Source organism: Python bivittatus, unplaced genomic scaffold (assembly GCF_059951505.1).
Source record: "Python bivittatus isolate LINGU-HERP-01145 unplaced genomic scaffold, Pbiv_v1 ctg000080_np1212, whole genome shotgun sequence".
In the NCBI taxonomy this organism is placed as follows: domain Eukaryota; kingdom Metazoa; phylum Chordata; class Lepidosauria; order Squamata; family Pythonidae; genus Python; species Python bivittatus.
Window position 1 is genome coordinate 88,494,225 of NW_028277035.1, and position 27,855 is coordinate 88,522,079.

The window sequence follows — 27,855 nt, forward strand, 5'->3', positions numbered from 1 at the left end:
TCCCAGCAGCACGAGCCCGGAAGTACTATCACGCAGCTCGAAAACGGGAGGGGGGACGAGATTTGGGGGTTCAGCGTTCCGCTAGAATGGCGGGAGAGCTGGAACGCTGGGTATCGAGCCAGCTCCATGCCCTTCTGGGGCTCAGCGAGCGCCACGTCGTTGCCTTCATGGTGGGCCTGGCCCAGCGCAGCCAAACTCCAGAGGACTTGCTCGCCCGCTTGGAGGAGACCGAGACGCTGCGGGTGACCGACCCCTCCGCGCGCGCCTTTGCCCAGCAGCTCTGGGAGCGGGTGAGACGGTTTGGCAGTTGACCGCGCGACCCTTTTCAAGGAGCGGGGGCGGGGGTGCTGTGAGAGGCGGGGCTAATCCAGGGGCGGGGCTGAAACAGGAAGTGCTCTATGAAGAAAAAGTCCAAATCCTTATTAAGGCATAGCTTTTATTGGTCAATTAACGTTTTACAAAATAAACGTAAGCTTTCCTCTGAGTGTTCCAGATGTTTTCATCAGACAAACTGGGATGAGCGGAAGAGAGAGTGGTTGACAGTATATAGCAGATTATATTTTAAATGAGATGATGGAGAACTCTCAGACATGCAATAGGGGTCTTAACAGGTACTTAGAGTTGCGAGGCTGCACCAAGGATTTTCCTTAAACTTGCTAGGAAGACAAAACAAAGAAATTCTTGTTTCCCGTTGTTTGAACGTATGAAACAAATTCTCTTCAACTTTGTTGGCTAAAGGCTTCTTATATAACACAAAGGATCCAGACCAATTTGCCCTGAACTTTATGTTTTGAATTTGATGGCTTGCAGCTGTTCAGTAACCATCAAAACAACTCTGTCATATGGAACAAAATTATTATCGAATCGTATAGACAGTGTCCCTCTTCCTTCCCCTTCCCTATTTTCTTCTCTGAGCATGACTTTCAGACTGTAGACCCTTTTTTCACTGACAGTGCGTATGTCACTCTGGAAGCCTTTGAAGCTGAGCACCAGAACTTTAAAGAGTAATAATAAGAATAAATAAGAACCTTTAAAGAGTAATAATTATAGATAATTATAAGGAGGGGCAAGAAAGTGAAGGTATTTGATTATCTGAATCCACTTGTTAAATTCTGTACAGAGTAAAGAAGAAGACCTTGAGAGAGATGCAGACTCCATTGCCTAGGCAAAAAGGACTAAAGTGTTGGTGGACACCTCCCTAATTTACTGAACTATAAGCAGGAGGAGGAAGTATAGCACAATCATACTTGGCAAGATTCTGTTATTATAGCCCATCTGAATAAAAGTTGTTTAGCCATCCTGTGGAGTTTTCTTGGTCTGGTCCACTTAGTGGGGATGACACATTCCTTGAAAAATATGAGATCTCAACCAGGGAGTGCACTAGTTGGGTGGATACATACTGATAGCTATAGTGGTGGAGCTGATGGGAGTTGAAGTTCAAAATTTTTGAAGGGCAACAAAGTAATTTTTTCCTGACTTCAAGCAAGTTCTCCATACACCTGGAAATGGAATTTTTTTTCTGCAGAAACTGATTCTTCCTTTGTGTTCTTGTTCTATAGTAAAGGTGGTTGCACCAGATTCTGTTAATTTTTCTTTCCTTTGAAGTTCGATAGGAAATGAATGGGACTGTAACAATAGGATTTGAAAATAATATTTAGCATTTAGTGATTTTGTGTTTTGAAGTATTTCACATGAATTACCTTATGGTAATCCATAGAATATCCCATCAAGTTGGTCACTGTTGTAAAAACAATAGATGGAGGGTGAAGAGTTCATAGCATGAAGTCCAGTTAATGAGATCTTGGCAGAGGTGAGATTTGAATATTTCTGAATTCAGTATTTTAGTCAAAGTTTAGTAATACATACAGACATGGAGAAATTGGAGAAGGCATGTAGCTTCTGGGTTGGTGGATCTTGCTAAGGAACGAGAGCTTGATTCTCAAGAGGTTTATGCTGGGCATATGTGTAGAAATTACAATTTTCTGGAGTTCTAACTGATTTGTTCACTTTCCCAATGGTTGATAGGTTCCACACCAGGTGCCACAAGAACGTCCAACCAGGTTAGCTGAGCAGCAGGCTTTAGCCTTGCAGCAGAAGAATCGTTCATACACCCTGTTGGAGGACAGTGACGATGAAGAAACCGGTAAAGCAACAGCAGCCCGGAGCTCGAAGCGTCACCACCTCTCACAAGGTCCTGAGGGCAAGCAACGGAAACGGCACAAACACCTGAGGCAGCGCAAGGAAGAAGAGGAGGACAAAGACTCTGATGAGAAGCCTAGTGGAGATGACATGGGACGGTGAGCATCCATCATTTGCAAAAAGCAGAGTTGGGAGAGAAATAAGGAAAGCAATCAACATTCTTGTTTTCCTTGGTGTAGGATTCCAGAGGAGGAGTCAGAGGATGAATGGGACCGGAGTGAACGAGAGCGGCTGCAAGACTTGGAAGAACGTGATGCCTTTGCTGAACGTGTAAAACGCAAAGACAAAGAGAAGACTCGCAATATCCTTGAGCGGTCGGACAAGAAGGTGTGGTCTCAACCTTTGGATCTTGCTTTCATAATGGGGAGGCCCTTCTTGCTTGCACATGTTCTAACTGTCCTGCCTGTTCTTTTCTTGCATCACCCAGTTTTGCATTAGGAGCATTTCACCTGGGGCTGGAAAATTTGGCTAAAAATTGGAAGCTTATACACACGCAGATATATACATACACACATATCTATATCTGTATATTCATTATGAATAACACTAAATGTTATTCATAAACTGTGATTCTATTCAGTCATAAACAAGATGCAGGTTTTTTAATGCAATACTGCTTTCTTTTTTAGCCATTCTAGCTGAAAGGCAGACTTGAAGGAATGTGGACAACATTTGGCAAAACTGGAGAACCTAAAAAGATTCCTGAATACTTTTTTTAGAACAGGAATCAAATATAGTTCTCTATGTTCCCTTGTATGCACCCTTTCCACTTTCTGGGGAAAGTGGGAACAGGAGCCAAGGAAAATTGTGCAAAATTACTGAATTGTGATCATTTGCAAAGTTTCACAACTTTGTATACATCAGATGGTTTTGACTAATTTTTTAAACCATGGTACAGTCCTTATTCAACCTTGTGCAAGACTAATGGCTAAACTTTTAATGCTGACTCATTGAGATATGAAATATTTCATTTCAGTCCTGCTTTGCAAGGCCTTCATTCCCAATATGGACACATGTGACTGATTCCTTTTCAATCACTTTCAGATGCCAGCTCCAGAGTCCTCATGTTTAGGCCTCCTCTGATTTTGATTGGTGGTGTTTTCTTCCTCTTCTCATACCTGAGAAATATATGCTAGTGCTTATATTAGTTAGAAGAGGAAGTTCCACTCTCTTGCTGAGATTAATTTAACCTTCCATAAGTCTCTGCTAACTGCTTGCTTGCATGCCTAACTCCATAGTCCTAAAAATATTGTACCCAACATTCGTTAGCAAGCATTTTGGGAATTGCTTTGGTTTGAGTTATATTGTATTTTTTGTTTCCTGATTATGTCGAGGTTAGGCATATGAAGAAGCTCAAAAGCGTTTAAAGATGGCAGAAGAGGACAAGAAATTCATAGTAAGAGCTTGATTTTCTCATTGTGTGTAACATAAAGAGTAATTTGACAATCGACAATAATGAGGTATCTAAGCAAAAGAAACCACCGTAATAATTTCAAAAGACAAGAATGGCTCTTTTTTGCAAGCCAACAAGACAGTATCAAAAATAAGTCACAAGGAAATGTTACTGAAATTTTTCCCATGTTGTGAACTTTTAGTATTATTAATTTATTTATGGCCAAAAGGCCCAAGATCTAAAATTTGGCATTAGATAAAACAATTTAACAAGTAAAATATTTGATAAAATTACATAATACACCTAAAACCTCAACTTATTGATGTGTTGCTAAAAGCTTTGTTTTTATAGCCATAGTTGTTGGCTGTTGCCTCTGTAATTTTAGGATTTTGATCTGCAAGTATAATTTTAACAAAAGAATTTCTTCCTGATTTTAATTTTAAAATAGGCCAGATAACATCCTGCCAAAGATTCTTATAAAATTCACAATACAATAAAATATGATCCACTGTTTCAAGAGCAATACCATTACAGGGACAAAATGTTTGAAAGATGGGGATTTTTTGAAATGTACCATATAGCATATTTGATGGCAACACATTTAATCTGGCTTTTGAAAAGGCTATTTTGTATTTACTTAAATATAAACTATTAAGATATTTAGGGAGCTGAAAAGGATATCTGTAATTAATTCCAGAAGTTACAGGTGTACACAGAACTTTGACTTTAGCCATTAATTCCTGTACTGAATTATCCCATAATCTTTGTTTAATATAATGAAACACTGATGTCATACCCCTGAATAATAAATAATCAGGATCAGTGCCAATCTGACTGATCTTTTGGGTCACCTGTTTAAACCACATATCTGCAAAAGATTCATTTGGGATTTCCTGAAGCAATCCTTCCTTGTTTTTAAAAAGGTACATTTGCAACCAAAACTTAATAGTGCTTAGCCAAGCCTTTGTTTTCAAAGGCATTGCCCAGTTTCCAGGAGAATAACAGAGTTTGGAGCACAACTTAGAACACTTAAAAGAGATCTTTAAAATTTTACCTGCAGTTGGGCTATGTTATTACTGGCAAATGTAATCCAAATTGGACCTCCATGTAAAATTTGAGATGCAATTTTTGCATTAAAAACCTGTATTGTTGCAGGAACACATCTCCCTCCTTTTGAATAAAAATACTGCAGCAAGGCCATCACAGCAGATTTTGCTTTCAGAAGTATTGCCTTGCAACGCTGTTGCCAGGATAGAGCATGATTAAATAAAATGCCCAAATAACTAAAATTCCCCACTTGTGTTATCCCAAACTTTTAGTAACCACCAGTGATCATTTTAATTAAGTAGTGAATGTTTTAAAAAAATGCCAATATTTATTACCAATAAAATACACCTAATCCTATAAAAAGATGGATATTAGAAATGTAAAATTCGCCTGTTGCTGAAACCTTGACAGATCTTCTCTCGCTTAGCTGAAGATTTGTCTAGGTTTCAGCAACGGGTGAATTTTAGTGTTGGCTTCATTTATGAAATATGCTCGTTCTTATGTACTTTTGTATTCTTATGCATATTCTGAATAAAAAGACTCACTGATTTTATTGATCTTTCAAAACACAAGACATTTTCATTCTGACATGAAGGGTTTCCTAGGGCATTGATTATCCTTACCAAATCTTGTTTTCAATCTCAGACACATCTGAGGAAGCTATAAGTCTCAGGAAAGATGCCACCTCTATCATGGTGAGCTCCCCTTCACTAGATGTGTTCAGACAGAGGCTGGAGAGTCATCTTTGAAAAGGCTTTAATCTGGATCCTTTCAATTACCAGCAGATTGTACTCAGTGGCCTAAATTGTCCCTTTGAATTCAGTGATGCTACTTAATGTCTGACCTGTGAAATAATTATAATGTAGGCCTTCTAATAAATTTCTTCTTTCTTAGCTTGCGCACATGGTGTATATACCGTGAATATCAGGAATATAATATTAGATAAATTACAAAAAATTAAGCTTACAATTATTTATCCATTTGAAGATATTTACCTTTACGGAGCAGCGACTGACAAGCTACTAATCCTAAGGAACCTAATGAAAATTGGGCTTTAAAATTTCTTTTAAAAACAAAACCGTTCAGACTGCCAGGAGGATAAAACTCTTTTTTCTTCCCACGTGTCAGATTCCAGAACTACGCAAGAAATCCCGTCGGGAGTATTTAGCCAAACGAGAAAAGGACAAGATGGAAGATTTGGAAGCAGAGATAGCAGATGAGGAGTACCTATTCTCTGAGCAAGAATTAACAGCCCTTGAGCAGCAGGAGCTGGAGTACAAACGCAAAGTGCGTGACTTGGCAAAGCAGTACAAACAGGCTGGAGAGCAGGAGAAGATGGAGAAGAGCAATCGGTACTACATGCCTGAGGAGAGTCGCAGCAAGGTAGTGGTGGTGATACGTCCAAAGTTTGGGGGTAGGGGTGGGTGGGATGGCTACTCCCCTTTTATGAATGGTGGACAGAAGAAAGGACATAAAATGCTGTTTTGGGGTTATCCCAGTGGTCCCCCATTAAAAGTTAGCAATAAGCAGGGCTAGAAAAGAATGCCTAAAATATCCTGCAGGTAACTTCCATTAAGGAAGGAGCAGAACAATGCAACACAGTGTCCCCAATCCCCAATCCTTGCAAGTGGTCCAGAAGGTTACCATGGTTGATGGTATCAAAGGCCACCAAGAGGTCTTAAATGGCTAGGATGGACGCACTTCTTCCAATCAGGTTCCAACAAAGGTCATCTGCTAGTGCAACAAATTCCATCTCTGTTCTGTGTCCAGGCCTAAAGCCTGGCTGTAAAGGGTCCAGGTAATTCATTTCCTCTAGGGCACTCTGTAATTGACTTCTCACCATAGTATCAATAACTTTCCAAAAAATTTGGCTTTTGTCATGAATTGTGTGTAACAGATAAAAGGGGGAACACAGTGCTCACAATGTTCCTTTTGTTCAATAAGTCCTATTTTCTGGAGACTGGGTAATAGTTGTTCAATACCTCTGGATCCAAAGAGGACCTTTTAAGGAGGGAGGTGCCATAGGCACCTTCAAGGCATTCATAATCCTTCAGGTTCAGGAAACTATGCCCCCCCCCACTTCCCAGGGAGCCAGGAGGAGAAGAGATCAAGCCCAAGGTGGCAGAGGGCATCTTAGAGTAGAAAGAGCTCTTGTTAAAGATCTGGTTTTGATACAAGAGAAGTGTGTAAGAGTAGTCAAGTTCTGTAGTGGAAACAAGTGAAAAGGAATTTCCATTAGTTGTATGTGAATGTTTTGAGTCAGTGATGACTGAGTATTTTTTTACATGAAATCTTTAAGCGACATTTGAAATAAACTTCCATAGGCTGAGATTTTAGATTACCTCTCAGTGATGTGTGCACATATTTGTAATTGCTTTTATTTCTGTGTAATAATTGTAAGTTTTGCTTAGTTCAATCACCCATTTTTTGGCTGTAATGTTATACCACTATATATGGTGTTATCTTCTCCCTGCTTGAAGATTTCACTTGTTTGGTTTAGCATCTTAAATCTGTTTCAGCTAGAAGGTTCAGAATTTTCATAAGTTTGTAATAATGCAGAATTAACACACATAATTATAGCATATCTAATGGCGGTTTCTGTGTTGGCCACTTAAGAAACAGACAGTGTAAATGCATCCCATGGTGGTTCTGCACTAGAATACTGCATTTCTTTATGATGGTGTGACCCATAAGAAGGAAGCACTGTTTTCCAAGAATGGACGAGAGGTTTTATCAATCCTGCAGTACTACTATGCTTTGTTTTTTCCCATAGACCTAAATCTCAAAGATTTAATCATGGGAAATAGTAATGGGAACACAGTAATAGTGTAATATTTTTAAAAAATTTTGAAGCAAATAGGAAAAAAAACTCTAGTGTTCCCCTATTTTCTTTAAAAATATTTTGGGAAACTTGAGATATATACAATACTTAATTGTTAACACCATTTACAAATATAAAGCCCTTTTCTTACTTGAATACGCATTTACTGGACATGGTTTTTTTGTTGTTACTAATAAAGCTAGAAGCTGAGGAAGTCTAAGCAAAATAGTTTCTCTTCAATTATGCTTGCTTAGGAAAAAACAGGCAGACTCAAACTGAACTGAACTGAACATTGAAGACTGAATGTTAGATAAATTCTGGCTTTTGTCTTCAACAGTATCAAACAGAATAAATATGGGATACAAAACTGAGATCGGTCCTTTTGTTTTATCAATCCCACTAGCTGAAGTACTTTGTTTTCAGCAGCTTGTATTTCTTGCAGTGTTTATTGCTACAATTTTACCATTTTCTGGACTTTTGGAAACAGGAGGTTTGCCTGTATTAAGAGAAGCTTCTCTGTCTTTCTATTTGTTGGTTTATTTTTTGATCTGATGTATTTCCAAATTTTATTCTTATCTTAACCATTTTATATATGATTGAAAACAAAAAAAGATATTTATTTTAATGGAACAAAAGAAAAAGGTCTTCCAGGACATAGAGGCCAAAATATTTTTCTCTAAATATTTCTATTTGCATTTTTTCTGCCCTGGGTCTCCACATCAGATTAAGCCTCTTTGCCTGAGCTCACGCACTGAGACATAGGCCTATTGCTTGCTATCTGCTTCACTGGGTTCCCGTTCTTGGTCACAGTAGACGGAATGTACAAAAAGACGTGTGAGTTTTAATGCTTCCTGAAATTACTTACATGCACTTGGGGATATAATTCAGTGCATGTGAAGGAATGGTTGGATGAAGGCTGCGCTCGGGGAGATAAACATTCCTTTAGCCCCCAACAGGAGCATGGGAAGGTTAAGAAGATGAGACTGGCACCACCCTAAGGAATTCATGGTGTTGTGGCTTGCTGGCTTGGGAAGTTAGATTCAGTCTGGAGAGATTTCTGTCTTGAGGTGGAAGCTAATAAACGCAACAGAACTGTATCTGCACTGTCTCGTGGAGTTCTTTGGGCTGAACCTGACAGTGCATGGCATATTTCTGAATAAAACATGCAGAAATCTGGATTACAGATATATTTCTATTGAACTAGAACCGTGAGTACTGAGCTGCTGAATGCACTGCTGATTCTCTTTGGTTTTGTCCTGCAGAAGATTCCTGATCGTTATGATGAGCCTCAGACAGAGGATCACATGGCTCCAAGAGATGAGCAGCGGCGCTGGGAGGAAGACCACATTGGGGCAGCTGCTCTCCGTTTTGGGGCCCGGGATGCTAATCAGCGCCATCCTCGCAAAGACTATGAGTACGTGCTGGAAGAGGATGAGATGATCCAGTTTGTGAATGCTGTGCAGATGCGGGGCACAAATCAGAACAAGGTGAGGGGGTGTAGGCTGGGAAAGAGAAGATGAGGCTCTACAAACGCTAATATAGCCAGGAACTCCTAGTGGAAACTGAGCTCTTGTCCCCTGGAAAATATTTCTTTCTCTAGGAAGTAAGGATCAATTCCCAGTCAGTTGGTTAGAGGATTCTAGAAAATGGGAGAAGATTAGATTTTGATGAATCAGTGAAAGGGAGCTTTTTGTTAAGGATTACAATATTCAGTGCACAGACGAGGAATCTAGGATTTGAGAGTAGCACAGAGAAGAGGTTTAATGGCAACCTTGCCCTAATTTATTTTTCAGTTTCCTCCCTACCCCCTTTTTTGACTTAAATGAGACACAGTAGGGCAACCGTGTTCATTGCAGTCTTGTACCATGAGTCATGAATTTTCCATTTATGAAATATATTAAGGACCCAGACTTTATATATTGAGAAAGTGACATGAATGAACCGTCTTGGCCACCCAGCTCCTTGCCCTTTGTTACTGCAAGCACTTTTCTCCTTTCCTGTCTTACCTCTAATATTAAAGCTGGCTGGGAAAAGGAAGCAGCAGACCCCAAGAAAGAAATCAGGGTCAGAGTTCAGCCCCACCCACGTATTCATTCTGATGTAGAAAATTAGATTCTGTGATTTGTGTGATTGTTTTCTTCTAAAAGTGGCTGCTTCCATCACATCTTATTTTTGCATTTTGTCTGTATCTATTAGGTTGCTTGCGTAGGAAGGATTTACTGTTTGATATGCCTGTTTGTTTTAATCTACTGCATTTTTAAAATTTTAATGGTATTTACTGTTTGGATAAATGCGAATCTATCTGCGTAATCATGCTCTATTTATGTCAGCCCTTTGAGGTTGTCCAGATCAGGAAACAGACTCCACAAGAAGATTAGAACTAAGCTTTATTGAGACAGGTTACAGTAACAGAATCTTGCAAGTGTGATTGTGTTCCTTCTCCCCTCCCTCTTAAACCCAAGTGAGTTAGGGAGGAGCCGGCCTGAGTTTCTTCCTAATATTTTATCCATTCCCAGGGCTCAAGGCATAATTCTGCCCTTTTTGTTTTTGTAACAGTTTCTGAATATTTCCCTCAAGGCCATCACCATGGAGAGCTCTCTCTGTACTAAATGCTGCTTAAATATGGATGACTATAGGAAACTGTCTTAACTGAGTCAGACCTACTAGCCCAATATTATCTCTCTACAATATAGAAGTTTTTAAGGGAATCAGGTTGTTTCTAGGTTGTTATCAAGCAGTATGAAGGATTGCTTCTGAGAGCTTTGACGGGTATCCATAGTGCTCTGCCATTGACCTATGGTGCCTCCCACATTCTGCCTGCAGTACAAGGTTTGTCCAGGGATAGGAAATGTAGAACCAAAGTGACTCTGCCAGTTCTTCTTGATCCAGGAAAGCTGATCTAACTCTGCTTTCTCGGTCTCAGGAGGAGAAGCCAGAGCTGTCCCAGGCTGAACTCAAGAAGTTGTCTATCCAGGAGGTACGCCGTAGCCTTCCTATTTTCCCATACCGTGAAGACTTACTGGCTGCCATTGCTGATCATCAGATGCTCATTATTGAAGGGGAGACTGGCTCTGGCAAGACCACTCAAATCCCACAGTATTTGTACGAAGAGGTAACTTGACAGGGAAGGGGAGAATAATTAATTGCAGGAATGAAGGGGATCAGTGGTGACGCTTACTGGAGGGAAATGCTGCTTCTTTGGTCTCTACTGTGTGCTAGGGATTGGTGCTCTGATAGCAACAGTGGGGCAGCACTCTACTTCTGTGATCACAGACCTCCATACAATATTAGGATTCAGTCTGCAGTTACATTTCGGTTCCTTCAGAAGCCCTCCTGAGCTGCAGTTGTCTTTGGCTGGACTCCAATTGCCCTGCAAGTCCTTTCCTCTGTCTCTACCCAGTGCCTTTTCCTGCTAATCATGGTGGTCGATGGCACATGGATGCTCAGGCTTTGAACAGTGGGTACGTGGTCATGGATTGTTTTGAGCTACGGACAAAACCCAAAGAGATTCCCGTTTTTAAAGCATTTGGTGCATAAGGGTTTTTTCTAATTTCTGGCCTCCTTTCCACTTGCTCCTAATTTCAGTAACTTAAATTAAACTTAAACTTGTGATTTTAAAACAACAGTTTTAAATAAGATTGTATAAAGTGGGAAGAGATGGCAGCAGTGGGGCAAGAATCAGGATGAAAAAATGGACATTGTTTTTAAAAAAACACATCCCTTCAAATAGTTATTTATTTTATAAGCTGCCCCAGTTGTTCAAACTTTGGACAGTGTACATGTAAGGAAATAAGTAAACCAATAAGGTTACTTTAAAAAACCAAATTACCACTGAAAACCTTCATGGCAAGCCAAAGACCCATGAAAAACAATGTTGTTAAGTGCCATTCAGAACATAAGAAGGTAAGGTAGCATGTTCTGCAGTGCCTCTTTTCTGATTTGGTCATGTCTTACCCTTTGATACATTCTACAAGACCCACATTTTGTTGTTCACTCAAAAACAAGTTGGGTAATTATGTTTCCAAGGATGCCCTTGAAAAACGGTATTTGATTTTAGGAATATTTAAAACGTGCATAGAATTACTGTACTAAAAACTTTTGAATCAGTGTTCTAGGATGATCAGACATCATGCATTATGCAGCGGAATCAAGTCTGTTTTTCATGCTTGATAAACCTCAGGTGTTGCCCTTGTGTGCATATTAGTGTATCCATAAATTATTGAGTGTGTAATCCAATGGCCCCAGCAGGAAGAGAATTTTAGCACCTACACAAATCATTTTATGCACACCCATAAATTATTGAGTGTGGCCATGAACTATTGAGTGTATAATCCAATGGCCCCAGCACAAATAGTATTTTAGCTCCTACACAAATCATTTTATGCACATAACGGTCTTGGTATTGAGGTCTTGAAGAGTCTCTGTCTTCCTAACAGGGCTACACCAAGAAAGGAATGAAGATTGGTTGCACTCAGCCTAGGCGAGTTGCAGCTATGAGTGTTGCTGCCCGTGTTTCCCAAGAAATGAATGTCAAGCTTGGAAATGAAGTATGTTCTCAGGAGGGAGAGGGGAAGGAAAGAATGTGTGTATTTTATATTACCAATCCTCTTAACCAGCTAGTAGTCCCTGAGCTGATTTTGGGATGGCCAGTAATTATTTTAATGGCAGGCTACATGGTTGGAGAAAAAGTTGCTTCTCTGGCATGAGAATGTCCACGCTCAAATAGAGGGAGCATGCATTATTCACCTGTAGAATTCAGTACCACATGTGATGGAAACCCTGAAGGACAGGTATATCATCAAGGGCTTTTAGTCTTGAGATTCAGTTTTATCTCCAAGTTGGAGCAGCATGCCTCCACATACTAGTTGCAGATGTCCAGTGGTGGGAGAGGGCTTCCTTCCTTCCTTCCTTCCTTCCTTCCTTCCTTCCTTCCTTCCTTCCTTCCTTCCTTCCTTCCTTCCTTCCTTCCTTCCTTCCTTCCTTCCTTCCTTCCTTCCTTCCTTCCTTCCTTCCTTCCTTCCATTCCATTCCATTCCATTCCATTCCATTCCATTCCATTCCATTCCATTCCATTCCATTCCATTCCATTCCATTCCATTCCATTCCATTCCATTCCATTCCATTCCATTCCATTCCATTCCATTCCATTCCATTCCATTCCATTCCATTCCATTCCATTCCATTCCATTCCATTCCATTCCATTCCATTCCATTCCATTCCATTCCATTCCATTCCATTCCATTCCATTCCATTCCATTCCATTCCATTCCATTCCATTCCATTCATTCCATTCATTCATTCCATTCCATTCCATTCATTCCATTCATTTCATTCATTCCATTCCATTCCATTCCATTCCATTCCATTCCATTCCATTCCATTCCATTCCATTCCATTCCATTCCATTCCATTCCATTCCTTCCATTCCATTCCATTCCATTCCATTCCATTCCTTCCTTCCTTCCTTCCTTCCTTCCTTCCTTCCTTCCTTCCTTCCTTCCTTCCTTCCTTCCTTCCTTCCTTCCTTCCTTCCTCCCTCCCTCCCTCCCTCCCTCCCTCCCTCCCTCCCTCCCTCCCTTCCTTCCTTCCTTCCTTCCTTCCTTCCTTCCTTCTGCTGCTCACCTTCCCCAGAGGGTAAATCTATCTCTGCCTTCTGTTCCCTGTTGGGTGATCCAACAGGATTTCTCACATATAAGCCTTATCCCAAACCCTCAAATAAAAGCCAGTGTGTCCATTGTTCACCCTTATTTGCCATGGATCTGAAGGCAGTGGTGTGCTGGCTGTCATAATACTTTTTAGCTTCATAACAGCGTCTGTTTCTCCAGGTAGTATTGTAAGTATTAAGATTTCCTTTGAGAGGAGCGTGGCTTCTGGTGACTTCTTGGATATGTCCATATAGTTTTCTTAGCAACAGCATGGAAGTGGTTTGCCATTGACTTTTTCAGGATGTTTTTTCAACTCCCAGTTTCGCATGTAACCCCAGACACTGAACAGGATTGAAACTGCTTAGCTTTCTGAAAGCAGCCAAGGTCAGCTAGACACTGCCATCAAACTGGGCACAGATTATGTCTAGTATCTTATAATTTGAAGAAAGAACTAGGATTTGCTTTATATGCTCATTTCTTTCTTTCGTATATATATTTTTTGCCTTGGTTTGAACTAAATAGGCTTCCTGGACAAATGTTGCTCTATGTGCAATAAAGACAGCTTTGTGCCTTCCTACAGGTGGGCTACAGCATCCGCTTTGAAGATTGCACCTCAGAGCGGACAGTGTTGAAGTATATGACAGACGGGATGCTGCTGAGAGAATTCCTCACTGAACCTGACCTGAGCAGCTATAGGTGAGTAACAGCAATGGACACTTACACTAGTAGTTTAATCAGTGGGAATACATGAATGTTGGCTTGTTTGTTTGTTTTCAGATAGATAGCTGAGCTAGGTTTGGGCAGAATGTCTAAGAGGAGGAAATTTTCATATGGGAAAATGTGGAATTGGAGAATGGTGAACTAAATAATTCAAAGCCTGTGCTATACAGCTCTTGTGAGTTCTGCTTTCCTACTAGAGGCATCCAACATTGGATTGAATCTCCACCCAGCCAAAAACAGAAATTGCATTTTGAAAGAGGCTTTAAGAGTATTCACAAGGGGAATGGGCTCCTTGAGAATCAGCAAGGCTTAAGTCACCCATTTAGCCCCCAGTCCCTTCCAAATGCAAAGAGGTCCAACGTTTTTGGCCCTCCCCACTCTGGTGGGATGTTCTGATGTTGGACAGTCGCATGTAGCCTTTTGACATGCACTTTCTGCACTGTTGACTTGAGGAGTGGGACCCTTGTGGCCCTCCAGAGGCTGGTGAACTACAGCTCCCAACAACTTTACCCAGAATGGCCAGTAGTAAGAGATGTTGGGAGCTATAATGCAGCAATATCTGGACGTATTCCCATTCCCTGCTTAAAATCTTATTGGAGTGCCTTTCCTCTTAGATTCTTCCTTCAGTTAATATCTGTCTATTGATCAAGTTAGGTTTGTTTCTCTCTTCAAGTTCCCATTATTTTTTTCTTTCCATTCCTCTTGCATTTTTGTTTCTCTAAACTGCTGATTTTCCTGATTTTCCTTTTCTTTTTAGTGGTTTTGCTTACTCATACACTATACTTAACCCTAAACCTCAGATAAAGAAACACAATTGCTATGTTCGTATAGCACATTATGCCCAACTAATTATGCCCAAATATTATGACATAACACAATAACTTTGTTAATGCAGAAGTATAGGCTGGTTTTCCACAGCAAGCTGAATTGCACTATTCAGACGTATTTTAGCTCAAGCCTGTTATGTCAGCATGACCACAGAGCCTTTGCTATAAAAGTAACCATTTCCAAATTCCACAGAATACTGCAAAATTTTAAATTGCTCACTGAATAAATTCTGATGAGAATTTTCAGGCAACCTACCTCTGCTGTGGTTTTCAAACAAGATGCTGAGCCCAGAGAAGATGTCCTTTTGGATTTGCGTGGTAAATTTGATCTGGGGGAATAAGTGATATTTATTTCATGTGAGGGTCTGATTTTAGAATTGCTGCAGGGGTTTGCTTTGGGAGCATAGTTAGAAAGGAAATCTCCACAGTTCTAAGAGTAGTGTGTAGTGTGATATTATAGCGTATCCTAATGAATAAGGATTTTTGCTATGGATTTGAGAGATCTAGATTCAAGGATGATCTCTACTGCAGATTCCTTAAATAGCCTGGCAAAGTGTAGCCTTCCTATCTTAGTATAAAAAGATGCCAACCCTGGCCTGACTTTAGGCAGACCCAAGACTACAAAATCCCTTGCAAATTAGTAGAAATATTACACCAGTGTTAACCAGCACCACACCCTTTCTGGCTTGCTTTCTAGTGTCGTCATCATAGATGAGGCTCATGAGCGCACGCTGCACACTGACATTCTCTTTGGGTTGATCAAGGACATTGCTCGCTTCCGGCCTGAGCTGAAGGTGCTGATTGCTAGTGCCACCCTGGACACAGAGCGCTTTTCCACCTTCTTTGACGATGCTCCCATCTTCCGCATCCCAGGGCGCCGTTTTCCTGTTGACATTTATTACACTAAGGTTAGCAAACAGGAAGCGTTGTGGTGTGTATATGTGTGTGTGTGTGGAGGGCTGAGGAAACAGAATGGCAAAGTGATCAGCTCAGTGAATATGGCCATGAGGACCGTATGTAGGATTTCCAGAATGCAAATTCCTACGTACAAACATGAATGTATATGCTCACAAGTTGAAGCTGTAGATTATATCACTCTTTGTTTTATAGCTATTGTGTGCTGCAGCATCAAAGGCTTTATTGACTTAACTGGATTTCATTCTATTCAGCTTTCCTAAATTGGGTTCTCTCTTGTATAATCTTTACTTTATATTTGTGTTCATCGTTTTTGTGGATTGTCATGCAATTCTGTCTAATAACTCTTGGAGTTGAAGCCCCTGCCAAGGTACTGGCGGAGGAAAGCAGCATAGCCATAGATGGTGTTTGCCAGTTTAGGGATGCACCATTAGAGAAGATCACCACTGGGCGCTTGCTTAGGAAAATAACTCTTTAGAACCACATTTTCACCATATTCTAAGCAATTTCAGACATTTCAAGCTACTTCAACGTTTCTACTTCCAAAAAATTAGAGCAAAGGGGAAAATTAACCTATAGAAGAAGCACTGCATATCTAGTTCAGAGCAGAAAAATTCCCTGCCACCCCCAGCTGACCTTTGCCATCTTCTTCCTCCCACGGCTCTTGAGGTGGACCCAACCTGGCCTTTTGCAAGGCAGCTGCTGGCTGGACTAGGCTTTCTTCCTGAGGCCATTCACAGCCTTGTCCAAATCATACGCGGCCTTGTCCAAATTGCGTGCGGCTTCTCATGAGGCTTTGGAAGGCTTCAAAGCCTCACGAGAAGGCCACACATGATTTGGACAAGGGTGCATGCAGCCTCGGGAAGGAGGCCTGGAATGGCCAGCAACTGCCTCGCAAAGAGCCAGGCTGGACACACTTCGTCGGCAGCAGGAAGATGGCGAAGGTCAGCTGGGTGTGGCAGGGCCAGCAGAGGGCAGGCAGCAGAGCCAGGTCATGGCAGCAGGACCGGCAGAGGCAGTGGAGTGCAGGGTGGTCAAAAGGGCAGAGATGGGAGGGGGAGATGGGGGGGTTGAAGCACCCCTACGGGCAGCCTGCCAAGCACCTGAATTTTGATCGCATGATCACGGGGGTGCTGCAATGGCCCTAACTTTGGGGAGCAGACATAACTACAATTTGTTCAGCACACCGTAACTTCAAACAGTTGCTGAACAAATGGCCATTAACTGAGGACTACCTGTACTTCAACTGTCCTCCCTCTGACTCTTCCCCATTAGGCCCCAGAGGCTGATTATCTGGAAGCCTGTGTGGTATCGGTGCTGCAGATTCATGTTACCCAGCCCCGAGGGGACATCCTTGTGTTTCTCACTGGCCAGGTAAGCTCTTGTGTATTTTCTCTTGATTCCCTCTGCCATTATTTATCAATCTTTTAGCATATAAGCAGAGCTTAACTTCTATTTTTATTGGCAGGAAGAAATTGAAGCCTGCTGTGAGATGTTACAGGATCGTTGCCGTCGCTTAGGCTCCAAAATTGCAGAACTTGTGGTTCTCCCAATCTATGCTAATCTGCCCTCGGACATGCAAGCCAAGATCTTTGAACCAACCCCACCAGGGGCCCGGAAGGTAAAAGCTTGTTGTATAAAGCAGGAAAGGTGTTTTGGCCGTTTGGGGCCAAAGCTGTGTAGCTTTCGTTATTTAGAGAGCTGCATTTGAGATGTTTGGAAAAGGGGATTTTGGAGACAGTGGAGAGCTTTGGCCTGAGCGTTGTATTTGGGGAGATGTGGTTTCAGACATCAATTGTTTAGTATTCTGTTTTGTTGCTTGAAGGGAATAGATATTGTGAGGACCTCCTTTTGGTTGAACAAAGTTGAACATTAGGGGTGTGCACAAAAGAGAAAAGGGGTTTTGTTTTGAGAATGAGATAAAAGAGCCAGGTTGGCAGGGTAAGGGAACAAAACTCTGAATTCTTCAAGTGTTCTGTGTCCTATTTGGAAAACGTGCTGAACACTTCAAGTGTTTCACTGTAGAGCGGTGCTGGCTGGGAATTCTGGGAGTTGAACTCCACACATCTTAAACTTCCCAAGGTTGAGAAACACTGCTATAGAGAATAATAGAAACACAAAACAAATGTCTTCCTATGGTGGAGTGATAATACCATGTGTGTAATTGGCCTAATACACTTTACTGATTGTTCTGGATTTAAAGAAGAAAAAAACAAATCAGAAAGTCAGTTGCAATTTGAAAGGAAAGGACTCAGGACAGATTATTCGAAACAGTACCACTCAAAACAGGCAGCTTTGTCTTGATCTCAGAAGCGAATACTTTTTTATTTATTTATTTTATTTATTAAATTTATATGCTGCCCATCTCCCCCAGAGGATGACTCTGGGCAGCTCATCAAGCTTTGTTCCAAAGTTGACATGAAACTCTGAATACAACTCTTATTTTGAGCTTTAAACACTTGGAACATTGATTTAGAGGTCAGAGAGTTTGGAATTTTTTCACCTCCGCAGTAAACATATTTGAAGCTGCTTTACAGAAAGCTATGCCATTGTTCCAGACAGCATTGTTTATTTGTATTAGCAAATTCTTGGGCAGAGATCTTTCAGAGCCTTGTTCCATAGAATGTTTTTTAACAAAGAAGTCAGGATTAGAGCTGGACCTCCTTCATTAGTAAATGTTGTATTCTACATATTATTTATTTGTCTGATTATTCAGTTTGGATGTTGCCAAAGCTATTAGAATCGTGGCGACTTAAAAAAATGTAAAAGCAAATTGAAAACATCCATGGTAAAAAAAAGAAATACAATTCATAAATGAGCCACAAAATGATATATTATACCAAATAAATTAGCTAACATCACATTCTAGCTGGCACATAGGTACTTCCTGAAGGCCCTCCAGAAGGGTATGGTTTCTGCTGTCTTCCAGAAGACCATCACCAAGCTTCTAGAAGCATCTTGTTCCACAGTGTAGGTGCCATGATTGAAAAATAATACCTTCTGCTTTGAGCACTCTCATCTCGTGAAATTAGGGTACCACAAGTTACGACATTTATAGTGAGGTTTAGTTTATGGGAAGTAGCTGCCTTGCCCAATCAGTTATGAATGTCTCTTGTCTCCTCAGGTTGTTGTGGCCACAAACATAGCAGAGACATCACTGACCATAGATGGAATAATTTACGTGATTGACCCTGGGTTTTGCAAACAGAAGAGCTACAACGCTCGCACGGGCATGGAGTCACTTATTGTTACCCCCTGTTCTCGGGTATCTAGCTTCCGTACTTCTTTCCCCATTCCCTTCCCCACCCAATCTGTCTTATTTGCTGAGCCTAATTGTCTTCACATTTACCTGAGGCTCTCATTTAATCTGGTTCTCTTATTCCTGTTGGTGTTGTTTGCAGGAAGTAATCTGTTAAGAATGTAGTTAACCTGGAAACTATTAAAAAAAAAAATCACAGGACAGTGAGAAGTTATCAAGGATTTATGATCTGTGATTGTGTAAAGCTGTGAAGATGTAATTGGTTTTTGTAATGCAAGGTATCCATGTAATAGTATTCACTGAGCCACCAATGGTGTGGTTCTAGCCATGCAGGGGGCCTTATTAAGGGAAATAGTTAGAAAGCGTGCATAACATATAGTTCAGCTCAAGGGGTAGCTGGGCAAGAATTGTTAAGAGAGTATTATGATCTCAAATGAATTCTTTTGCTGACTCCTGTAATAATGGAAACATTTCATAAAAAATGATCAGAGCAGCTTTCCCTGAATGTTGAGGAAAATTGGGATTTCCAGAAATAATCTTGGTTTTTGAAATGTATCTTAATTTATCACGCTTCAATTCAATATTCAATATTCCAATCCAAATAATTTCTGAGTGGCTTACATTTCTGCCATATGTAAAGGTTAAAATAACAAAAATAATCAACAACAAGCCATATAGATAGTAAAATACAGATCTATGGTGTTATAGTGAAGATCTTTGGGAAGACTGCCATTTCTGCAATTAAACTACACACTTGTTTTTTATTAATTAAAACAAGGTATTTTATATTACATTTTATAGCCAGTGTGATATAATATAAAATGGGACTAAAACTGCAGAGTCTCTAGTTGAAATAAGTGCCTGTCTACAAAGCTTACTTATCTTTCAGCCCAATCTACTTCATTTAGTTGTACTGAAGATAAATAGTGGGAGAATCATTGCCCTGTGTTTCTGGAGAAAGAGGGACATAAAAATAAACAAAATATTCGCACTGTGAAATTTAAGATTGTCCTAGTTACAAACCTATTTGTTTTTCTCCTACATTCCTCTCTGGAATCTGATAAAATAACAGTTCCAGTTCTCACTGATCCTCATTAAAAACACACATTTCATATTCTCTGTCAGGCTTCTGCCAACCAGAGAGCAGGACGGGCTGGCCGTGTGGCTGCAGGAAAGTGCTTCCGTCTCTACACAGCCTGGGCGTACAAAAATGAGATGGAGGAAACCACCGTGCCAGAGATTCAGAGGACCAATCTTGGCAATGTAGTGCTTCTTCTCAAAAGCTTAGGTGTGTAATTTGGCAGTCTTGGCTAGGAAATAAAATGTGGGGATTGCATGCTTCATCCTACAACACCTTATTAAGATTTTCCACAATGGAAGTTGGAGCATTTTTAAGGGTCAAATTTCAGTAGATGCATTTTCTTGTGATGGAAATATCTAGTAGCCTCAATCACTGCAGTTGTTAAGTGAATCACATGGTTGTTAAGCAAGAAGCTACCCATTGACTTTGCTTGTCGGAAGCCCCTGGGAAGGTTGCAAATGGCAATCACGTAACCCCAGGATTTAATAATAATAATAATAATAATAATAACCATTGTAAATACATGCTGGTTGCCAGGTGCCCAAATTCTGATCATGTGACCAAGGGGATGCTGCGACAGTCATAAGTGCGAGGACCAATCATAAGTCATTTTTTTCCATCGTCATAACTTCGAACAGTCATTAAATGAATGGTTTTAAGTCAAGGACTACCTATATATGCAGTACTTAGCCTGGTTGTCTTTCTTTTCTTTCTTTAGGCATCAATGATTTGATTCACTTTGACTTCATGGATCCACCACCCCATGAAACTCTAGTATTGGCGTTAGAGCAGCTCTATGCCTTGGGGGCCCTCAACCATCTTGGTGAACTCACCAAGGTATGATTTCTTAGATTCATGGCTATTTTGTCAGGGCAGAATCCTTATTTTGACAGTAGGCTGATTCTCTATCAGGGGGAGTGAAGTCGGCAATTTGAAAAGAGACTGAAGCTTCAAATTCATCTGTACTTTCTAGTTGCTCCTTAGTTAAGGTTCCATGGATACAAATTACTTTGTGTTCTACATGGATACCATAGAAGAGGATTTGCCATTATTACATCTAGAGTAGTAGGAGAGATTTCTGTGTAACTTGGTTTGAGTACTAAAGTGTTATATTTTAACTAGGGCCTGCATTAAGATTACTCCTCTGCTATAAAATAAGAGGAGTCATCCTGGGCCTATCATTATATTTCAGCTTAGTGTACAGTTATTGTGAGGATAAAAGACCAGGGACATATGTAGCTTTGAGGACTTTGGAAGGAGGTATCTGGTTGCAGAGAAAGGAAACAGAAATGTAATGAAGAATCATACGTATTTGAATGTGTTGTGCCTGCATGTGCCTTTCTGTTCTGTTTTTCTAAAAAAGCAGGGTGGGGTTATCTTTCTAAGAACAGGTATCATGGATGTCTTAAATTGTTGCAGATATCACTAAAACATATTTGGCTATATACATTGATCACAAATAGTGTTTTGATTTTGGGGAAGGAATATATTACATTTGTGAGAGTATTTGTCCTTTAGTTGAATTTATTAACTTTGTATCTTGTGTTCAGTTGGGCCGGAAGATGGCAGAACTGCCTGTTGATCCCATGCTCTCAAAGATGATCCTAGCTTCTGAACAGTGAGTCCTCTGCTTTTCTTGTTGTTGTTGGTTTTTTAAGTATGTCGATAGTGGATATAGTCTTGCTCACGTTTTTTCAGGAATCACAAGTGCAACATATTGTATCCATATCCTATTTCTTAGTTCAATTCCTAATCCCCTATTACCTTCTTCCCAGGAAATTCCAACATATTTGAACAACAATGAGCTTATAGGGATAATTATGCAAATCCTATAGATCTACTTGAGTGTTTCTAAAATTTAAATGATAAATTGTAAGCATAGAAACTTTCCTGGTTAAGTGTGGATAAAATTGAATTAAAATAAAGCATTATCATTAAAAATGCTTCCAATTCTCAAGTAAAATTTTAAGTATTGTATGTTCTTTTTTAGAGCCTATCTACACATTTGACATTAATTGTAAATTGATGTGTTTTAATATTTAATTTGTTTAGAAAGTCTGATTTAAACTATGACTTTAAATCATACTATTGTTGTTTAGCTTTTCATCAGTTGACTGTTAATATACACTTCCTCCTTTCAGTTTGTCTATTCTCCTCTTCCTCTGAAGTTGATTTCACTGATTGCTTTCACTGCTGTTGCCCTGGATCCAATTTGACTTTGTTTCTACCACAGTAATGCCCACCATTACTCTCTTTCTGTACTGGAAATTCCCCAGATACAAGTGCTCGGAGCAAATCCTGACCATTGCTGCCATGCTTTCGGTCAACAATGCCGTTTTTTACCGTCCTAAGGACAAAGTGGTTCATGCAGACAATGCCCGCATGAATTTCTTCCTGCCTGGTGGAGACCATCTGGTTCTTCTCAATGTTTATACTCAGGTAAGGAAGAAATGTCAAGGCTAGCCTGGTGTCCTGCAGACTTTTAGAACTGTAATTCTTAGAATTCCCAAGAGGAAAGAATATTTCATATCCTGGATTATGTGGTTTTCTCCTTGGTAATTCCTTGATTAGGATGTTGTTTTCTGACCACACCCCCACCAACACTGGCAAGGCAAGCTGCTGTGTATAAACAGGAAGCGAACCCCACACTCACATTGATGATGTTACCTAGTCAGGCAATGAAACATCTGCAAGTAAACAGCCAAGCTCAGAGAGCACCAAGGACTCCACAGTTCAACCCTGAGCCACATATATTCTCTTCTATTGGATAATTATTTTTATTGCAGCAGGCATCCAAAATGATGATGATTAATCATTGCTTCTTCTGTGTGTGTTTTCTAATAACTCTAGGATATTAGTGCTGGATTTTCCATAGCTTAGATGGGATTAGGTCGTATTCTCAGTGATACCAGGTAAAAAGAGTGTTTTCTATGTGAAGACAATAGCTGGTGCAGATAGGTTATTAATAGTACTCAACACTATGTAGCCAAGTCACTGAATGTATGAGATTACTCACTTGAGATCCCAGCAAGCTTTTGATTTGTATCATTCCTTCCCTTCTCTCTTAGTGGGTAGAAAGCGGTTACTCCATGCAATGGTGCTATGAGAATTTCATCCAGTTCCGTTCTATGAGACGAGCTCGTGATGTGCGAGAACAGCTGGAAGGGTTGATGGAGCGCATTGAGGTGGATATTACTTCCACTGAAGGGGATTACATTCCTGTCCGCAAGGTACAAGCACACTGCACCTGTTACTTTCTTCAGCTATGGATTTACATGAGGTGTGAAAGTTTCTTTAGACAAGTGTATATGTATTTTGCATATCCACCTAATTTAGAAACCATCATACAGATAATCTCATAGTTTAATAGGAGCCAAAGATTCCTAGAGTTGCAGAAGGTACCTTGTGAATATTTATTTATTGATCATATTTTTACCCTGCTTTTCATCCGTTATTTAACCTACAACCTATAAAAATAGCCTATTTTGTGGTTATTTAAACCACAATATAATGAGTTAGATCCAGATTTAGAGTAGAACCTTTGAAAGCTGGCAATGACTAATATAAGCTCAGTTGGTTTCAACAGACTGACCCATAGCTTGAAGTCTGAATCCAACTCATTGTATTAATGAACTCATTAAAACAATATTATAAGAGAGCTTTAATCATGGTTTATTGAACAAGTCATACTGGCCTGGTGCACAGTGCTTACCCATAAACTGTGGTTTATAAGTCACAGTGGATGGATTTGCACAAGATGCTAAGCCAAAAATGAAACCATTCATAATTTAACAGTCTGCAATTTCAGCCATCGACACAACAACAGCTAACAAAGATTATGATCCCACCGGAAGAAAAGACTGTATTGTCTTAAAACTCAACAGAATGGATTCCACTCAAGTCTGTTTCAGAAGGGGGTTCTACATGATGTCACTATCTTTACATAGGTATTATGGGTGAAAGTTCAGGCTATTACAAACAGTCTTACACATAAAATAGTGTTGACAGTTTGCTGTGTCCATGTAACCCTTGGCTGCATCTTTTACACTTGTAGAGCCACACCTCCTTTTCCTACTACCTGGTTGATTGATCTGGTTCCTGGGTTCCCAGTGCTCAGCTATGTACAGCAGTGGTCACCAAGAAGTAGGAAATTTTACTGCTTCCCTCTTCCTTCAGAGGGGGAGGGGGAACAATGTTGTTGTTGTTGTTTAGTCGTTAAGTTGTGTCCGACTCTTCGTGACCCCATGAACCATATTGCGCCAGGCCTTCCTGTCCTTCACTGCCTCCCTGAGTTTGCTCAGTTTCATGCTCATTGTTTCAGTGATGCTATCTAACCATCTCATCCTCTGCCGTCCTCTTCTCCTTTTGCCTTCAATCTTTCCCAGCATCAGGGTCTTCTCCAAAGAGATCTCTCTTCACATTAGGTGACCAAAGTATCTAAGCTTGAGCTTCATTATCGATCCTTCCAATGAGCAATCAGGGTTGATTTCTTTTAAGATTGACTGGTTTGACCTCCTAGCAGTCCAGGGGACTCTCAAGAGTCTTCTCCAGCACCACAGTTCAAAGGCATCAATTCTTCAGCACTCAGCCTTCTTTATGGTCCAGCTCTCACAGCCATACATTACTACTGGAAAAACCATAGCTTTGACTATGCGGATCTTTGTCGGCAAGGTGACGTCTCTGCTTTTTAATATGCTATCTAGGTTTGCCATAGCTTTCCTCCCAAGGAGCAAACGTCTTTTAATTTCATGGCTGCAGTCTCCGTCTGCGGTGATCTTGGAGCCCAAATAAATGAAGTCTGTTACTGCTTCCATTTCTACCCCTTCTATTTGCCAGGAATTGATGGGTCCAGATGCCATGATCTTAGTTTTTTTAATGTTGAGTTTCAAGCCAGCTTTTGCACTCTCCTCTTTCACCCTCATCAAGAGGCTCTTTAGTTCTCCTTCACTTTCTGCCATTAGGGTGGTATCGTCCGCATATCTGAGGTTGTTGATGATTCTCCCTGCAATCTTAATTCCAGCTTGTGATTCTTCCAGCCTGGCATTTCTCATGATGTACTCTGCATATAGGTTAAATAAGCATGGTGACAGTATACAGCCTTGTCGTATACCTTTCCCTATTTTGAACCAATCGGTTGTTCCGTGACCGGTTCTAACTGTTGCTTCTTGGCCCGCATACAGATTTCTCAGGAGACAGGTAAGGTGGTCTGGTACCCCCATCTCTTTAAGAATTTGCCACAGTTTGTTGTGATCCACACAATCAAAGGCTTTATTTTTCTTCCACATTGTCATAGTTACTTGGGAGGAGGGTGCTTATCCAAAATACATTCATTTCCCATGGTTTCCTCAGAGTGGAAAGCATGTAGAACAACGTGTAAAGATCTTATTTCTCCTCTAGAAGAAGTGGTACAGAACTTAACGTTTTGGGGAACCTAAGGGCCCAAGAGGGTAGTGCAATGATGCAAAGTGGGCAAGGCTGTTTTTTTCTTTGTGTTTTGGGGATTGTGTTAAGCCTCTTGCATGAGTTATATTACTGTACAGTTTTCATTTTAATTCCTGCTGCAAAATGGTTTCACACATTTTTAGCAATCATGGTCAAAGGAAGCTCTGGGGGCTACAAAGAGAGGGCTTACAGGTTGCCTCCCCAGTTCCAGAGACACATGGGAGCCTTTGGTGACAAGAACTGTGTGTGAGAACCCAGGACCTTTTAAATTTTTAAATAATTAAATACCGCCTTTTTCTCCTGGGCCAAATTTCTATGCTGTACTTCGTTTTCCACTTCTCCACTAAGCAGGGAGATATTCAAAGTTTTAAAAGCCTGATCTTGAAATTGCATATAAATATAAGCAAAGACTTTGGCTTGGCAGCACAGATCTCTATACAGCTTGGGCTTCTGTATTTGTTGTGACAGAGCTAATTCTCAGGAAACTTTCTCATGCCCTGATGATTATTCTTGGCCCAGAATCAGTCAGTGAATTTTGCAGCTTTGTGTGGATAATCTTCCATCTAAACTGACTTGGTTAAAATTTCCATCTGTTAACAAGACTGAAGTATCCAGTGCCTTGGCTATCGAAACAACTGTAGCAATCCCCCACATTCATAAAAGATTGTGAGAGCCTTCAGAATAGGACTCATCGTTATAATTGGTGAGATCATAGAAACTCAAAACTTCACACACACATTCATGCACATATCAATCATAGCAACAATAATTGATTTTTGTGATTGTTTTAAATAATGAATGCACAGTATAGCTGATTTTTTAAAGGGGAATTTAAAGCTTCAGCATTTTCAGTTGTCTTCATTTCCCCCCCTCACTTTTGGCCCTTCCTGCTCTGTTTCTACAGGCCATAACAGCTGGTTTCTTTTATCACACTGCCCGGCTAACCCGTAGCGGTTACAAAACAGTCAAGCATCAGCAAACTGTGTACATCCATCCCAACAGCTCCTTGTTTGAAGAGCAGCCCCGCTGGCTCATTTATCACGAACTGGTCTTCACCACTAAGGAATTCATGAGACAGGTGAGCTAAAACACGGGCATGCATTTCTGGACCTTCTGAAGAGAAAGTTTCTCATTGGAGATGAAATGTTATCATCTTGGAGGTGAAATGTTAGCCAATTTATGAATATAGCAGGTGCTTTGGGTCAGATAAAAATGTTGCACAGGAAGCATTAGAAAATATCCATCCCTGACAATTGAAATCAGAAGAGCCATGAAATTGTAGCATTTCACTGGGGGCTTCCTACTGAAGTGTCATAGCCCCCTTGTAATTTGCAAGTTGATCTAATCCTGGCATCTTCAGTTTAAAAGATGATAATAGTGGGAAAGATTTCTGCACAGGAATTGCTGGTAGTCAGAGCAGACAATTTTATGCCAAGTGGACCCAAGCTGTTGGTCAGTGCAGAAATTACTTTTGATTCTGATGTTCTCTGAAGAGGTTTGTGCAATATGGGATCCTATTAATTTGTTCTCTGCCTTTTCTGTGGATTTAGCTCCCTCTTCTATTCTAATCTAACTCAATATTTTATGTACAAGTTGCTTCGCATTGTTTTGCTGCAACTTTAAAAACAGAGGTGACTTCTCATTGGTGGAGATGATTAAGAGAGATGGAAGAGAGATGTAATCATCGGACATGAGTTGGTCTTTTGTGGAACAGCGGTTTTGGACTGCCCTTTCACCCAGTTCGGTTACCCTTCTTCCTTCCATCTGCACACATTGCGCTTGATCACCTTTCCATCACCTTTTGACCTAGCTGATATGCAGGGGAGAAGTAGCGGTGTTTCCACAGGCAGTGCTGAAACCAGAGGAACTTAGCTGGAGCTGCTCTTGTGTTTTCTGCAGGTTATTGAAATTGACAGTACGTGGCTGCTGGAAGTGGCCCCTCACTACTACAAGGCCAAAGAGCTAGAAGATGCCTCGACCAAGAAACTGCCCAAGAAAATGGGGAAGACACGGGAAGAGCTGGGATAAAAGAAGAGGCTGCCTCCAGTTCCAAGTATTCTGGTGCTTAGCAGCACCTTTGGACACTTTTTTGTAGGGCTGTATAGTTTTGCTGCCGCTCAGAGGCATAAAATAAACACTTTTTTAAAAAATAAGGCCCCCTGTATCATTTGCTTGCATCCTCTTTCTAGAGAAGTTTAATCTTTCTTTTTTTATTTTTAAGAAATCAATTTCTTCTTAAAAAAAGATTCCTTGGAATACATATGGCCAGAACTGGTGTTTGTATCTTGCCCTTTTGTGGCATGTAAAGGCAGCATCCATGGGCTTCCCCTCAGTTACCCTTGCAGCTGCAACTTTGGGAGAGAGTTATTGGCATAACGACTTCCTGTGAGTTCTAGGGCTGAGGGGGGCCTTGAACCTCATTCTCCTCTTTGGTGCACTTTGAACCCAGCATCAAGCCAAGCTTTTCAGTTCCATTAAAATAAGCAAATAAGTATCCATCTTGGT

At 40.6% G+C, this 27,855-nt stretch overlaps 1 protein-coding gene across 1 annotated transcript; it reads left to right on the forward strand.

The window, feature by feature from the left end:
* Positions 1 to 27,512, forward strand: DHX16 (DEAH-box helicase 16). Its single transcript, XM_007436571.3, has 20 exons — positions 1 to 290; positions 2,026 to 2,297; positions 2,379 to 2,526; positions 3,539 to 3,595; positions 5,768 to 6,022; positions 8,723 to 8,947; positions 10,384 to 10,572; positions 11,897 to 12,007; positions 13,687 to 13,802; positions 15,351 to 15,561; positions 16,844 to 16,942; positions 17,037 to 17,189; positions 18,693 to 18,833; positions 19,953 to 20,115; positions 20,627 to 20,745; positions 21,459 to 21,526; positions 22,185 to 22,347; positions 22,977 to 23,138; positions 26,255 to 26,428; positions 27,250 to 27,512. The coding sequence occupies exons 1-20, from the start codon at positions 87 to 89 to the stop codon at positions 27,376 to 27,378; spliced, it is 3,159 nt and encodes a 1,052-aa protein (XP_007436633.1). The 5' UTR covers positions 1 to 86; the 3' UTR covers positions 27,379 to 27,512.
* The last annotated feature ends 343 nt before the right edge of the window (positions 27,513 to 27,855 follow it).